This window comes from Perca fluviatilis, chromosome 13 (genome assembly GCF_010015445.1).
Source record: "Perca fluviatilis chromosome 13, GENO_Pfluv_1.0, whole genome shotgun sequence".
Lineage (NCBI taxonomy): Eukaryota > Metazoa > Chordata > Actinopteri > Perciformes > Percidae > Perca > Perca fluviatilis.
Window position 1 is genome coordinate 14,259,375 of NC_053124.1, and position 14,048 is coordinate 14,273,422.

The 14,048-nt window shown below is 41.2% G+C and overlaps 3 protein-coding genes across 3 annotated transcripts in view; all 3 read left to right on the forward strand.

Moving 5' to 3' along the window:
• Positions 1-59: 59 nt before the first annotated feature.
• Positions 60-2,554, forward strand: LOC120570791 (homeobox protein Hox-A7-like). The gene is made up of 2 exons (XM_039819341.1): positions 60-1,210; positions 2,108-2,554. Exons 1-2 carry the CDS (start codon positions 841-843, stop codon positions 2,419-2,421), a joined length of 684 nt encoding a protein of 227 aa, XP_039675275.1. The 5' UTR covers positions 60-840; the 3' UTR covers positions 2,422-2,554.
• A 1,637-nt stretch (positions 2,555-4,191) lies between these two features.
• LOC120571480 (homeobox protein Hox-A2a) overlaps positions 4,192-14,048 on the forward strand; it is a 36,072-nt gene continuing 26,215 nt past the window's right edge. Inside the window, exon 1 of the mRNA XM_039820440.1 lies at positions 4,192-4,305. The gene's annotated coding sequence lies outside the window, so the exon portion shown is untranslated. The remainder of the gene's footprint in view (positions 4,306-14,048) is intronic.
• On the forward strand, positions 7,366-9,863 carry hoxa5a (homeobox A5a). The gene is made up of 2 exons (XM_039820441.1): positions 7,366-8,135; positions 8,757-9,863. Exons 1-2 carry the CDS (start codon positions 7,541-7,543, stop codon positions 9,005-9,007), a joined length of 846 nt encoding a protein of 281 aa, XP_039676375.1. The 5' UTR covers positions 7,366-7,540; the 3' UTR covers positions 9,008-9,863.

Below are 14,048 nucleotides of genomic sequence, written 5' to 3' on the forward strand. Positions count from 1 at the left end.
TATTATTATTATTATTGTCGTAGTTCGGTTTTTGTTTAGTTTATTTTGACAGTTTGCTCTTTTATCTTTGTATATTTATTTTAGGCATCGTTACATTAATTTATTGGTCATTTATGGACATTTAGGCAACATTGTAATGTCAGTAAAACATCTTTGGAGGACGAATTGGACCTTATTATAATTATCATCGTGGATTATTATCGATACATAGCCTACGTTATGTATAATCCAAATAATGTCCTATATTTAATAGCCTACGTATATTTTATAACACGAGACTGTATGCACGTATTGTTTTAAAAGCAAGACAAACAACGAAATCACATTCTGTCGGATTAGTTATCATAACTACATTATGATAGCTATTATAGCCAATTATGTGCCGTATATTAGTGTAGCCTGTGATTGAGTGACTGTAGATTACCTAGGTTAATGTATTTTACGGTGTATAAAATGAAAAATAAATATGAAGCTTTTTTAAATAAATGATTATTTGTAAAGCAGTAGTACGAGAAGGGATAGCCCATAAAATCATGACCTTATATCACCTAACTTACCTCTAGATCACTGGGGTTGTGAGAATTTCTCCCTTGCGTGTTTGTGTGTGTTTGTATGTAAAGTGTAAATCCCACTCTGCAGTCCTGCGCCATAATGAAATACATGTCTGCTTGCTGATTGGATGAGAGTGGCCAGGCCTGAGTCACATGGGGAAGTTCTTTGGTCCACAGTAAAAATGGGGTTCGGTGTAAATCTAGGGTGTATTGCTGTCATATATCACGCTACGTCGTAAAAACGACACTGAGGATTCTTGGCCAACAAATCAGAGAGAGAAAAAAAAATATGAGTTCTTATTATGTGGATGGTCTTCTTAACAAATATACGGTGGGTAGTTCTCTCTTCCCAAACGTGGAGCGGGCTTCTTGTAGTATTGGACCCAGTGGAGAGGACTATGCCTCGACTCGGACTGCTGCGGCCATCGCGTTTGCACCGTCTCTGTCTGGAGTTTACAGCGTCAATAATGCACCAGTGTACCAGAGCCGCCCCATGTTAACCTCGGGATATGGCATGGGACAGGACGCGCGCACACTGCACTGCAGCCTGTTTGACCAGAGCCGCCTGTTCACCGACAGCTGCTGCCATCCGGAGCCGGGTCCCCTCACCTCGCCGCCGGACAAACAATACCGGATGTACCCCTGGATGAGAGCATCAGGTATGTGCTGATACTGTTTCTTCTGTGCTATTTCAAAGCCCTCAGGTCAATGCTTTTACAAAACATTGGGATACTTACATTGGCAGTTAGTGGTTCAATTAATTTCGTGAAGCCATTGGTGTTGCATCGAAAGAATCGTAAAACTTTTATTGCGCAACTAATGAGTTCTGCAGCCATAAATTCATTTGGCCAGCGCGTCTGTGTGTTCAGTACGCAGAGACCTTGCCGCTGGGGGTTTTCTCTGCACTCCTATTACTCTTATAGCCTCTTCTCCCCTTTGTGGTTGTAAAAAAGACCGGCATGTTGTGTAAATCAGTTCTCTTGCACTCTGCAGCTCCATTTCTAATTGGGTCTGCACTGCAGAGGCTCTGGTATTTTCTGAAACTCTTTCGTACACATTGCTGGATCAATATGCACCAGTATTGTCAAAAACATAAATAAGTCAAGTGAATTAAGAATGCAAGCAATTTGAAACATTGGCATGTGTTCTTATTTTGAGGGAGAAGGTGTTGGGACTGTAATCTAATTACTTATGGCTGCTTCGGTGCGCAGAGCATCGCTGGCTTTTAATTGGAAAGGCATGCAGAGTATCAAAGGAGGTTATGGGCCAAACATCCCAGCAGGACCATTTTAAATAGATACAGAGACCTTTAGAAAGAAAAAACATCCCCTACTGATTTGAGTGTGTTCTGCGAAGAAGTGTGTGTGTGTGTGTGTGTGTGTGTAGGAATATTAAAAAAAATATGAGCCACAATTAATTACTACAGATTTTTATTGTGAGCATTAATTTCAACACCACATTGATTAGGTGTTGCAGTATCACATGTCATGCTAAAAAATAAATAAATGCATTTTTATTGCAAGTTATATAGAGCTCGCACATTTTATCTTCCACAGATCCAAACCGAAAGCGGGGGCGGCAGACCTACTCTCGGTACCAGACCCTGGAGCTAGAGAAGGAGTTCCACTTCAACCGGTACCTGACCCGCAGGCGGAGGGTCGAGATTGCCCATGCCCTCTGCCTCTCAGAGAGACAGATCAAAATCTGGTTTCAAAACCGCAGGATGAAGTGGAAGAAAGACCACAAGGAAGAACCGGTGTCGACCCCCGGGGAAAAGGACGGTGATATTCTGGCAGTGCCAGAAGCCGAAGAGCCCGAAGCTGGAGACATCCGGAGCGCCGGTTCGGAGTCAGAAACGCCTGCAATGTAACGAAAGACCGGGACAAAGAATTAAATCAAAGAAACGCGCTGTTTAGTATAAATACGGGATACATCTCAGATGTTTCTCACATACCATTCATGCACTAAGAGCCTATATGCTGATTAATTGAATGACAGCTGAAGGCCATTATGTAATAAGCATTTAACAGTAGGCTGTGGGTCTGTACTTCACATTTAAACCCAAAATACATAAAGAGGCTCCAGCATGAAAGAGCGATATTGACTACCTTTTCAAACTATATTTTTATATATGCAATACGACATATGTAATTTCCCCTGATTGTACTACTGAATCAACATTCCTTAACGAAAAACTACCTAATATTTTCCTGCTAATATTAAAACACTGACACAAGGAATTCAACGTAAGTTGAAATTGACTGTAGGCTACATTAATCTATTCTACCTATTCGAGTAATTTTTCTTCACAGAACGTTGTCTTTTCTAAAGGTAACAATACACCGTTGTGCGCAAATGTGCCTAATTTTGAGTATAGGCTAATTAATAATGAACTTTTTGTTGGTTAAATGCCTCCAACTGTGATTTAGCTGCTTTCATATATGTTTTTTTTATAAGTATAACTGCTTATCACTTAGAATGTTAATATGCCTTTTTTCGATACTAATTTACCTCTTTATACATCCCTCGATTAACACACATTTGTTTAGTTTCGGATGATCTACCTCAGATTCCCAGAAAGTCAACTTGCTTATAATGTAAACCGGAATATCCATATGTAAATGTTTTGAAGTCTTAGCCGTGTACTTTAAAATGTTCTTGTCTATTATATTAAGAAACAAATTCACGCTCAAAATTTCACAATTGTATATGAATTGGCTATTGTGATCTTAAATGTGCAAATACTGTGATATATTCAGGTTCAGTGCTTACGTTCTTAATGTGAAGTACAACATGTGAACAAATAAATATCAAAAGCCCCTGGGAATTGTTTTAAATCTGTAAATGAAAATTATTGAATAAAATAGCCTTTACCTGTCTATTTGTTTGCATGGAATATTTGCCTTCAATATTTTCGAATTTAATATTGTGTAACCACAACAATGATACTAACCACAGTCATTATAACACGCGCCGATTGAGTGATAATATGTTGCTCCCAGTCGCCAGTAAGTGCTGTTTAATGTGGCCAAGATTGGGTTGCATGTAATGAAACATGTTGCAGTCCATTATCAGTGTTAAACACTTACGTTGGGGAATGTGAACTATTAGAAAGCGAGATGGGACAGGCTACAGATGAAGGAAATTACTGTTGAACTCTGCATTCCCTCTATCCTCGGTAAGATGGCGCCTGACGGTGACCTGCCCCCTTCCTTCTCTGTCTTTCCCCCCTCTCACACCCTCCCCTTTCTCCCCATCTCTCCCTCCAGCGCTGGGTCATAAATTCTTTGTTGTTTATGAAAATTTACAACATAGCAATACAACTTTACGACCCGATTCGTCCTCCTATTGGCCGCAGCTTGTCACGTGACAGGGAGCCGTGAACATTAACTTTTTATACATAATTTCCAATAGCGGAATAGAGCAGCCTTTCATTTAACGGTCTCGGTCTTCCACGCGGCTGTTTTCACCGCGACCTTCTACAATGTTACACCTTTTTTTTGGAGTTTGGAGTGTTCTCTCGACTCGACTCGTTGGAGGTTGCCTTGGGACATGACTGGACCGTTTGTGTGCCCTGCTGTCGTTCTCTTCACGGGTATGGGCAAGATGCGTGGAAAGAGCCCCGGTGCGTCACTGACCCCTGGGAGCCCCACTTTCCGTCCGGGGACTTGGTACTTCTCGTCGTCACTGCCCGTCTGCACCTGCCAACTCCCTCCCCTCACCTTCCCTGTTTACAAGCAGAAACCTTCACAAGGTAAGACAACTGGAACTTGTCACGGTTTGCTATTTTATCAATTTGCATTGACAAACAACTTAAGCAAATGATAACCAGTTATTTGTGTACGTATTGCGCCTCATTTGTTCTGTTCAAATGCCCAGAGGTTTAAATCATCTGAAAGAACTAGTTTCATTCGTTTGTTTTTATTTTGATTTGCATGGCAGATCATAAGTGGTAAATCTGATACATCGGATATATAACATTAGTGTTGCTTTGATCTTCTTGGTGGGTTTTGCATGCTGTCAAGAGCTTTGTTTGTTGTTGGATTTGAAAGGGGATGGATTTCAGCTGCAAAAGTCATTGGGTGGATGGTGGCCAGAAGATGTGCACTTTGACGCCCTCCTGTGGATACACTGGGGCTGTTGTGGTTGCAGCTCTGTCTGTTTCTGCTGCAAATGTCCTGCGGTGCAGGCTGGACAGACACGTTTACCTTTGTTTCTATCTTTGTGTCCATGCATAATGCTTGTTATTCATACGTGTGCATGCAGGCCCTGGCTCACTGTACACTGAATTGTGAAATATGCTTGTTTCCAATGAACAAAACAGGATTATTTTACAGTTCCAATGACCTTTAATTGATACAGAAGAATGTCCCTGTCTATGGATGTTAGAAAAGTAAAATGTTTCTGTTCGAAAAGATTATTTGCACTCTGTGTTTGCACATCGATGTTGTTCACAGTGTTCCTTAATATGGACTTAGCGAGCCTATTTGGCATTGAGACTCTGCTGTGATATTTCTCGTGCGATAAATTATTAGTCGATATAATGCAAAGTATGGCCGGATTTTTGCAAGATATCAAACGTGCAAGAGTGAATGCACCCAATATAATGCTAATTTCCACATTCCATATCTGCTGTTCAGTTCCGTTTTTCTTTTTGCAAACAATACTAGTTTCACATTATCGTATTGTTGGAAAAAAGTGTTGAATTGAAAAATGTTTTAATCGTGCTACAGCCGTGCGTAATGATATTCAGACAAAAATGAATTTAACTATAAAAATTATAAACGTATACGATTGTATTACTCTTACACACACGAGTGCTGGTGTTTGAGGGAGCCTGCAGAGTGCACTGCCCTCGTGTTTTTCTGCAGCAGTGGTCCCCTCGCTCCCAGCCCGACAAGTTTGACACCAGTGCGCATTCACTTCTTTCATCTCCTTGATTCTTATTTAGTTCCTGGGTGTGTCCCTGGCTCGACTCAGGGACATAATTTTCGTGGGAACTTTGTTGCCATTGGCCAGCCATAAATCAGCTGTTGGAGCACGACTGCTTAGCCAACACACACCCCGTAGGTATTCTCTTAGTGTGGGCCCACTGGATGTGGAGCCCGGTATTCACCCTTACTCACATTGTGCCTTTGGGGGGGTATGTTACCGCAAAGGGCGCACATACCTGGAACAGAATAAATAATCTATATCTCACTGTTTTTGTCAGTAACACATGATTGGGCTTGTGCTGGGTGAAGGGGCTGCTGTAGGGAAATAGTATGTGGGGGAAAGCAGAGGACAAGCCGCTGCTTTGGAGAGACTAGGGTGCCATAAAAATTCCACAAGGAGAAAACCAAACGGAGGACGCCGAACGAGGCGTCACGAATCTGTTTGGGCTTCGTGCTCTGTGCGGGTCTCCTGTTTTTGTACTCCTGCTCAGAATTAACATAGACAATAGTAGATCGTCGACTTACATTTTGTAATGAGTGGATATATATAGGTTACAATAAGACAGATTTCGTCTGTGTATTTCTAGCGCATAGCCAACGTCCCAAAAAAATGTAACTGTTTAAATGTTTTGATAATAATCATCTTTACTTTGTCTGTCCTGCATTGCAATCGATCGATGCTTTGCAATTTTTACTTCTATCACTTAGAAAGTATATATATATATATATATATATATATATATATATATATATATATATATATATATATAAAAAAAAAATAATGTTTTTATGACACTGTAGCCTAATGTCAAATACGATTGCTTATAGCACAAAGCAAACATTGAACATATGAATTATCTGAATATTGTGGCTATTTTACATTAAATATTTAAACTGCACTATCCATTAATCGCTTTGAATATTTCTTTTTCAATTTAAAATTTCGTCTATTGTTTTTTTAAATTGCAAAGCGACTGCACAAACCTCCACACTGAGTAGCTGCTTATAGAAACTGTTTTATGTTCTTCTCGATATTGTGTTAATTTTTCACAAACAGGCAATACTAAAAATGCAATTTAATAAGATGTTGACTGTTAAAATGTCAATATGAACGATGGTTCGCCTTTAAACGACAGCATAATAAAGTCGGGTTGCATGCAAAAAGCTTCTAAAAATATCATCTGGGAGCTGATTGTTTGGAATACTTCTATTTTAACCAACCTAAAATAGACAGTAACGTGGCTTTACGTGTGTTCATATATAGCATATATTTAAAGTTATTCAATCTTCACTGTGTCATAAAGGACAGGCCTTGAATGGCAGTCTGTTATTTTTCGGCAATGTGATGTTTGGCTTTCATCTTTACCCTAAAAAATGTATTCATTAGTCTTTTCCCCACATAGTGGCTTTTTCGTTGTTTTATGATTATAAGGAAAAGTGTGGGAAAAAAATGCAACACAATTTTGAAAGGGCTTTTATTGTATTAACTGTGCACACTATTTGCACTTATCGCCTATCATAACATGCACAACAGCATGTCACTTGTTGTATTGTTTAGGAGCCCGTTGGTTTTTGCCGCAATGGTCGTTAACCTCCGAATGACCCCATGTGGAGCCCACGCCTCAGAAAGCGCCGCAGACAGGCATTGCAACAGTTGAGCCAGAGGATGGCGCACCACGACAATTCAAAACACCCAAGCCGTGGCTCAGAGTTTGCCCTGGCCACGAGCGCATGGAGGCGCGCACCCCTCACATCCCACCCAGTATTTCCTGCGTGCACGAGTTTACCTCTGGAGGTCACCAAGCAGGATTTACGACTGGTCAACAAAAGCACGTGATACTCCACCGTACCCCATATTTGGGTGCCTACGTAAGAGAGAATCAAGTCCATGTCCCACTCATTTCCATAATTCATCATAAATTGTGCAAGGGTGCTATAGGACGCGCTAAACCATAAGAGCCACAAATCAAGCACACAGGTCTATGCTATTTTACCTCTAAAATAATAAAAACAACAACAATACCTACATCGAGCAAACCGTGGAATTGTCAACAAATGAGCTCCTATTTTGTGAACTCATTCTGCGGTCGCTATCCCAATGGCGCGGACTTCCAGTTACATAATTATGGAGACCATAATACGGCAAACGACCAATACAGAGACTCAACAGCCATGCATTCCAGCAGGTATGGCTATGGCTACAACGGGATGGACCTAACAGTCGGGCGGACCGGTACCGGACACTTTGTGAGCAGCGAGCAGACACCGGGCTACTCCCCGAGTCACTCAGCGGCAACAACACCCTCGGTGGAGCCGGTCAGGTACAGCCAGTCCGCCAGCAGCACCGGGACATCGTCTCTATCGCCACCACCTGACCCACTACCGTGCTCCTCGGTCGCCACCTCGTCCCCGGTCACCGAGACTCAATCTCAACACCGAGCCGTGAAAAACTCTATAACAAACCCGTGCTCAACCCCGTGCTCGAGCTCGAACGGAGGCACGCTGCTGCTCAGCCGGGACTGTGTGTCCAAAGCTTCCCCTCTCGAGGAAGAGAAGCCTGCGGGAACCGCACCAACAACTCCTCAAAATGTCACCGACTCAACACAGCCTCAGATATATCCGTGGATGAGAAAACTACATATAAATCATGGTAAATTGTTTTTTTTTAATGATCTTGTATTGATTTTATAGACCTGGTGTTGTGTTCTTGTTTGGTAAAGGTTTTATTACGTTTATATATTTAAATGTTTTAACTATAAGCAAAACAGGCCGGAATTGGACGATTTTAATATATTTATTTTCAAAGGGGCCAAATGCGCCTCTCACCTGTTTGGTGTACTATGCTACTGCTTCTCAGTGGTGTCAACATAAACCGCAGGTATACGGATGATTTGATAATATAACATATTAGGTTGAAGTTAGTTAAAAGTGTATTAGATATATGCGGGATATAGCCTACGCGTTTGTGTTTATTTAGCTTTGTTTTTAAGGTCAAATAGCCCTCATTTTACATCAGTTTACTGTGTTAATACCTTCTCGCAAGGTGCAGTTGAAAATGTGTCTATCTGACTTTGCTACTGGTTGTTTTTAATAATTTTGGCATCTATGAAGCCTCATTTAAAACTTAGTCGTGTGCCAACTTTTAAGCCATCTCTACCTGCAGAAACTAAACAGCCCGATAAAAAGAAATGTAGTCAAAAAAGGTTGCTGCACTTTACATTTTTACATCTACTGCATCTTATATGTGTTTCCCCCTCTCCTTCTCTACAAGATTTGTCAGGACCAGAGGGGAAGAGAGCCAGGACTGCATACACCCGGTACCAGACCCTGGAGCTAGAGAAGGAGTTCCACTTCAACCGGTACCTGACCCGCAGGCGGAGGATCGAGATTGCCCATGCCCTCTGCCTCTCAGAGAGACAGATCAAAATCTGGTTTCAAAACCGCAGGATGAAGTGGAAGAAGGACAACAAGCTGAAGAGCATGAACATGGCGGCTGCAGGCGGGGGAGGCTACAGGCCTTAATATGCACTCATCTACCCCTGATAGCGAGCACTCTAAAAAAATAAATAAAACAAAGATTGTCATATCAACTTCTCCTCCTATTTGAAAAAGCGCGAGAGACTTGTGAACGGGCTGTGTGCGGGACAAGGGGACACCCCATATAGGTCCACTGTATGTCGAACAACAGTCCCATTATATTCCTTAATATTTCCTTTTTATTTCCACCGTGGTTATGCTTATGTGAGTAAAATTATGCATCATGTACAGTTCTGTCTAGATTTAGTAGAGAAAGAAACAAAATAAATGTTTGTTTAAATTATTTCTTGTTCAGACGAAAAAATAAAAACGTCAAAGCTTGAAATGCTACCTAACTACCGCAACAACAAAAAAATCCAGTAAAAGTTGTGTGCTGCACTCAGAACAATAGGGTTGAGGTTGAGCTGCCTTTGTGTTTAGCGTTTGTTTTCTATGTCTGTACTGTATGTATTTATTTGTTTGATGTATTGTACCAACTTGCTTCCTAAAGTAGAGCCAGCAGAGACGTAAGCCTTGTGTGGTCATTGTGTGCGTTGTATGGACAGAGGTGCCGATTCAGTCTTGTATGTACAGTAGCTGTGCCTTGCTTCTTTTTTTTCTTTTGCTGCTGTTTGCGTTGTTTACCTGGGTTTACCAACATCTTTAGTAAAAGCGTATGTTGTCTTTGTTTTCTCTAGCTGTTTTTATGTGGAGGGTCCCCATGGTAAATTCCATTGCCTATGTGTATAACTCCATCGTGATTAGCTTTTTGTAAATGTTTTTGAAAGACTGGAAGTTAAGAATATACTATAATAACAATAATGCTGACGATGATGGCCATTATAATAAACTTTCTACTGGAACGGCAACATTACAATGAGTGTTCGTTTTTGTAAAATATTCAACATTCGTTTACGTTTAAGAGTCAGAGTTTGCTGTTTGGTCTAAAATCACTAAGTCACCTGTATGAGCTCTAAAAAACATATCACAGTTTCTTCAACTTAAATCTTTGAATTCAACAGGTCCCTCTTGAATTAAAGCTTCATGTTTTACTCACCTTGCTGTGGAGTGGGGAGGGGGGGAGGGGGAGGCTTTGGGGGGTCCTTGGCTACTCACCGGCTCCAGTGGCCGGGCGTCCCCATGCGCACAGACTTCTGGGCTATTCCCGGAGAATCAGCTCGACTTTTCAAGCTGTAAACTTTATTAGGGCCGATTCTGGCTCTCTGACATTTGGGTGCTAAATGAATGGGGGGTTTTGTCTATGAATTAGATCGTAAAAATCATCCGGAGCGCGGCCAGATAGGCTCACTGGCCATAAACGGTCACGTGATAGCCATTAAAGTAAGTTTTATGGTTTTGGGGAGTTGACAGTATATTGCACATAACATATAATCGCACTGACGGCGAGGCTTCGACTGACTCTCTCTTTGCAGGCTGTAAGTGTTACTTGACCGGTACAGACTGTCTCTATTGCTCAGTCTGCCTCAGTATGGACCGGACGCTTTCCAGGATTAGGACCGCGTCTCTGGGTAAGTTTCTGCAGACTATCCGGTAGCCCGAGAACAGCCAGCCTGTGTTAAACAGCCTCATTATTGTATTCGCTCCCTTTATCTGTCCCTATTAGTCCATTACGCTAATTTGTCAGTTGTGCAGTGCTGAATACTGGTCTCGGCAGATGTTGCGCAGGGTTGGGTCCGGCTCATGGCTATTTAATTGCTTCCTTCCCCGCGTAACTTGTTTCCCTCCATCTGTGGTGTAACTCATAATCCGTTTTTACATGTTGGATAATTATCTCTGTGTCCATTTCCACCCCCACAAACTTCTAGTTGTTGTCGTTTTATTACATTGGAGGATTCACAGACCGTGAACCAGAAAGTTTCCAAGGGATGTTTGGAGATTTCCTTGATAAAGTTAAGCGCTAATGCGGGCCTAATATTTACAGCTAGCTCCGTTTGATTGGGTTCTATATGTGCTGATGACTTTTGGAAGTTGTAGGTCCATCCCTGGAAAAAAAAGTTGTTGTTTTGCTGATCGCTGCGCTACACATGTTAGCACCGTGAATGGCTTTAGGACGGGCTGTAAACAGTGTCAAGTAAACACAACATGGGAACAAACAGCAGCAGGGAGACATTTGAAAAGGAATTCCGTTTTGTGTCAGCCACCTCGTTTTGTGTTTGGGGTTGAAAAGTTCAGATGACCTCTTAAAAAGTCACTCTCGCTTTGTGGTGACCTCTTGTCCCATCAGTGCCGAGGCGAAACCAGGCAGCACAGACCCTGGTTCCCAAAAAACATGGACTGAAAATGGGGGGAAAGAAATATATCGTTTATATTTTTTGAAGTATTGGCCTTTTTCTAATATGTTTTCTTTTTATGTTTTTTTCATCTAACGAGTGTATGACTCGATGCGCCCGTTTTCCAGGCCAAATATTAAAACCACAAAAAATAATAATATTTTTATTTTTTTATTTTTTGAATATCACTATTTGAGTCTCATGAATTTTTGGTCAGCAAACAAACTTGCAAATAACCATCCAGCTTCTGTTTTTTAAGTTATCTGGGCAGATTTGCAAAGGTTACATTGTCCGCCAGCCATCATAACTTGAATACCAAGTTTTATTTTGAGTGTAGAGAACTACACCATAATATCTAGAATCCGTACAGTTATTCTACGTAGAACTTTCAAAAACTTCATAAATCCATTTTCACCCAGGTTGGTTTGGAATTTAAAATCTGGTCATATTTTTTAAATAAATTCCTGCCAGACTAGGTGGAATTCTGCACAAATTGATTTTATGTTGTCCTCTTTTTCAGCAAACAGAAATCATACCGTTTTTGGGCAGCACTGATTGTGAACTTACCAGAATAATCCATACTGCTGATATCCCTCGGGTTTATCCATAACACATTTTGCTCATTGTTATGCAAAGAATCCCCATCTAAATAAAATACGGGGTTTACCCTCTTTCCTGTTTGGTTTTAGACACTGGAAATAGAACAGGACACACAGATAGTGCGGCTATTTGGAAATTAAAACCCATGCCAATATTTCAAAAGGAGAAATTTCGACAGGGCCCCATGTGCGGCATACTGCCAGGCAGCGAGAGAGAGAGAGAGAGAGAGAGAGAGAGAGAGAGAGAGAGAGAGAGAGAGAGAGAGAGAGAGAGAGAGGCGCTGTAGGTTCATCTGGAGGTCAGCCACAGCACCAAGATAAATCTGCATCCTCTCAGAGCCACCAGCAGAGCTCGCTTTAGGCCAAGTTCACTGTCACACTGCTGTATGGAGAGAGGGGAACCACTCACACATCCACGGTATACCGCGTGCACACACGCCTTCATGTTAATGACACGTTTGCCTAAAGCAATAACGCGTATAAATGAATTTACCGAGGGACACAGAGCCTGTGGTAACATCCTGCACTGGAGGAAAAGACTATGTGAAGAGATAGAGGGGGTGTCTAACTTTAAGTGTTGCCTCCAACAAAGATTTTTGGCTGCTTTGGTTGCTCTATAACGTTAATGAATGATTTGCATATTTTACGGCCCTATTAGTCTTGAGTGGGAGCCTATTGGATTTATTTTTTCACTCCCTCGTTGGAAACATCATAAAGCTACAATTGCATTTTAGTTCTTGTGCTGGCATCTTCTCTAATTATGAAATTTGGGGAAATGATCATCGTGATGGCAAGAGATGCACATTGTTCAAATCATTTTTTTGTTTCGAGAGGGGCAGATATCTCACTATAGGCTGGGACAGATGAGAGCGAGATAGCTGCAGAAGAGGAGGAAAGGAGAAATTGGGGTCAAAAGTTTACGCGCTGAACAAGTCTCCGTCATCTGTCCACTCGGAGCTTGATGCCAGCCTTATAATAGCGATCTTGACTCTCCACACAAAAGACAGAATAGCTTTGAATTACATATGTTGCACGGTGCACTCCAGGTGAACCCTGAAAGCGCGGTGACCTCGCGTTTGGGACCGGGGGAGGGGACCCCCCACCCGTCCCCAGCAACAAGATTGAGTGGCTGGCGTTTTATTAGGGCGGTTGATTGGTGAATTTCCTTTGAATAAATTGCATTTGATATGTTTAGGGACGAGGGCAAAATTTGCATTTTGAGGATTGATACTCTCGACCCGGTCACAGGGTAATGGGAAGGCCCACAGCCCCCGATTTGAGCCCCCGGACCCCTTAAAAAACATTTAGCCCCTCTTTTCCTGATCTGCTGAATAGAAACCTTTTAAGAAAGCAGAAATGGCACAGATGTTTCTGTGAATCGTAGAAAAAAAATCATTTTTGGTAGCAATATATAGGCTACTAGGCCCTATGTTTTTTTTACTGGGCCTATTTAACCTCTTTGGAAAATAAATGCAGCTGTTTATTAAAGCAAGCTAACATATTGAACCTTTGGTTGTAGATGTGAATCCCCCATGCAAATAAAAGTGAAAAAATATGACTGATAACAAACTCAAATTGACACCGAAAGCAAAATTATTTAATTTGATTTTATGCTTAAAAGCCCCAAACTGGCTCTCCGCTGGCTCGCAGAACTTCTTATATGCAACCGGCAACACACAGGATCGAACAACGTTTTGGTCAAAAATAGACTTTTTTTTCAATTTAAACTTAAACAATAAAGATCCCCTTGACAAAAATGAAACAAAATCTGACTATATTGGCACTTTCGATTTTATGAACTTTCTATTGTCATCTTAACAGAAAATGAAGAAACACTTCATTTTAGAAACTTTCAAAATCATATTCTATTTGTAATAGCCTATATCTAGACTTATTGTAGACGCATAACACACATTGGCGGCACAATATATGTTTTTGGACTTTGTAAAGTGTTGAAATGTTGAATAAAATTCACAGAAGGCGAAATATTTCTTCATTCACAACTTTATTATATTTAAAAGTAAAAAGCTCGTCGATGAAGAATGGAATCGACCCGATAGACAGCAAGCGCGTTCACCCAAAATCAAAGAGCTAAATGTTATAACTTCATACAGGTTTATTTATAATTTTATACCAAAATCATGATTTCATATGTTT

Excerpts from the sequence above, each read along its gene's own strand:
- LOC120570791 (XM_039819341.1), top strand. The coding sequence starts at position 841 with ATGAGTTCTTATTATGTGGATGGTCTTCTTAACAAATATACGGTGGGT. Across the intron at positions 1,211-2,107 it reads CCCCTGGATGAGAGCATCAG|ATCCAAACCGAAAGCGGGGG; the intron begins GTATGTGCTGAT and ends TATCTTCCACAG.
- hoxa5a (XM_039820441.1), top strand. The coding sequence starts at position 7,541 with ATGAGCTCCTATTTTGTGAACTCATTCTGCGGTCGCTATCCCAATGGC. Across the intron at positions 8,136-8,756 it reads AAAACTACATATAAATCATG|ATTTGTCAGGACCAGAGGGG; the intron begins GTAAATTGTTTT and ends CTTCTCTACAAG.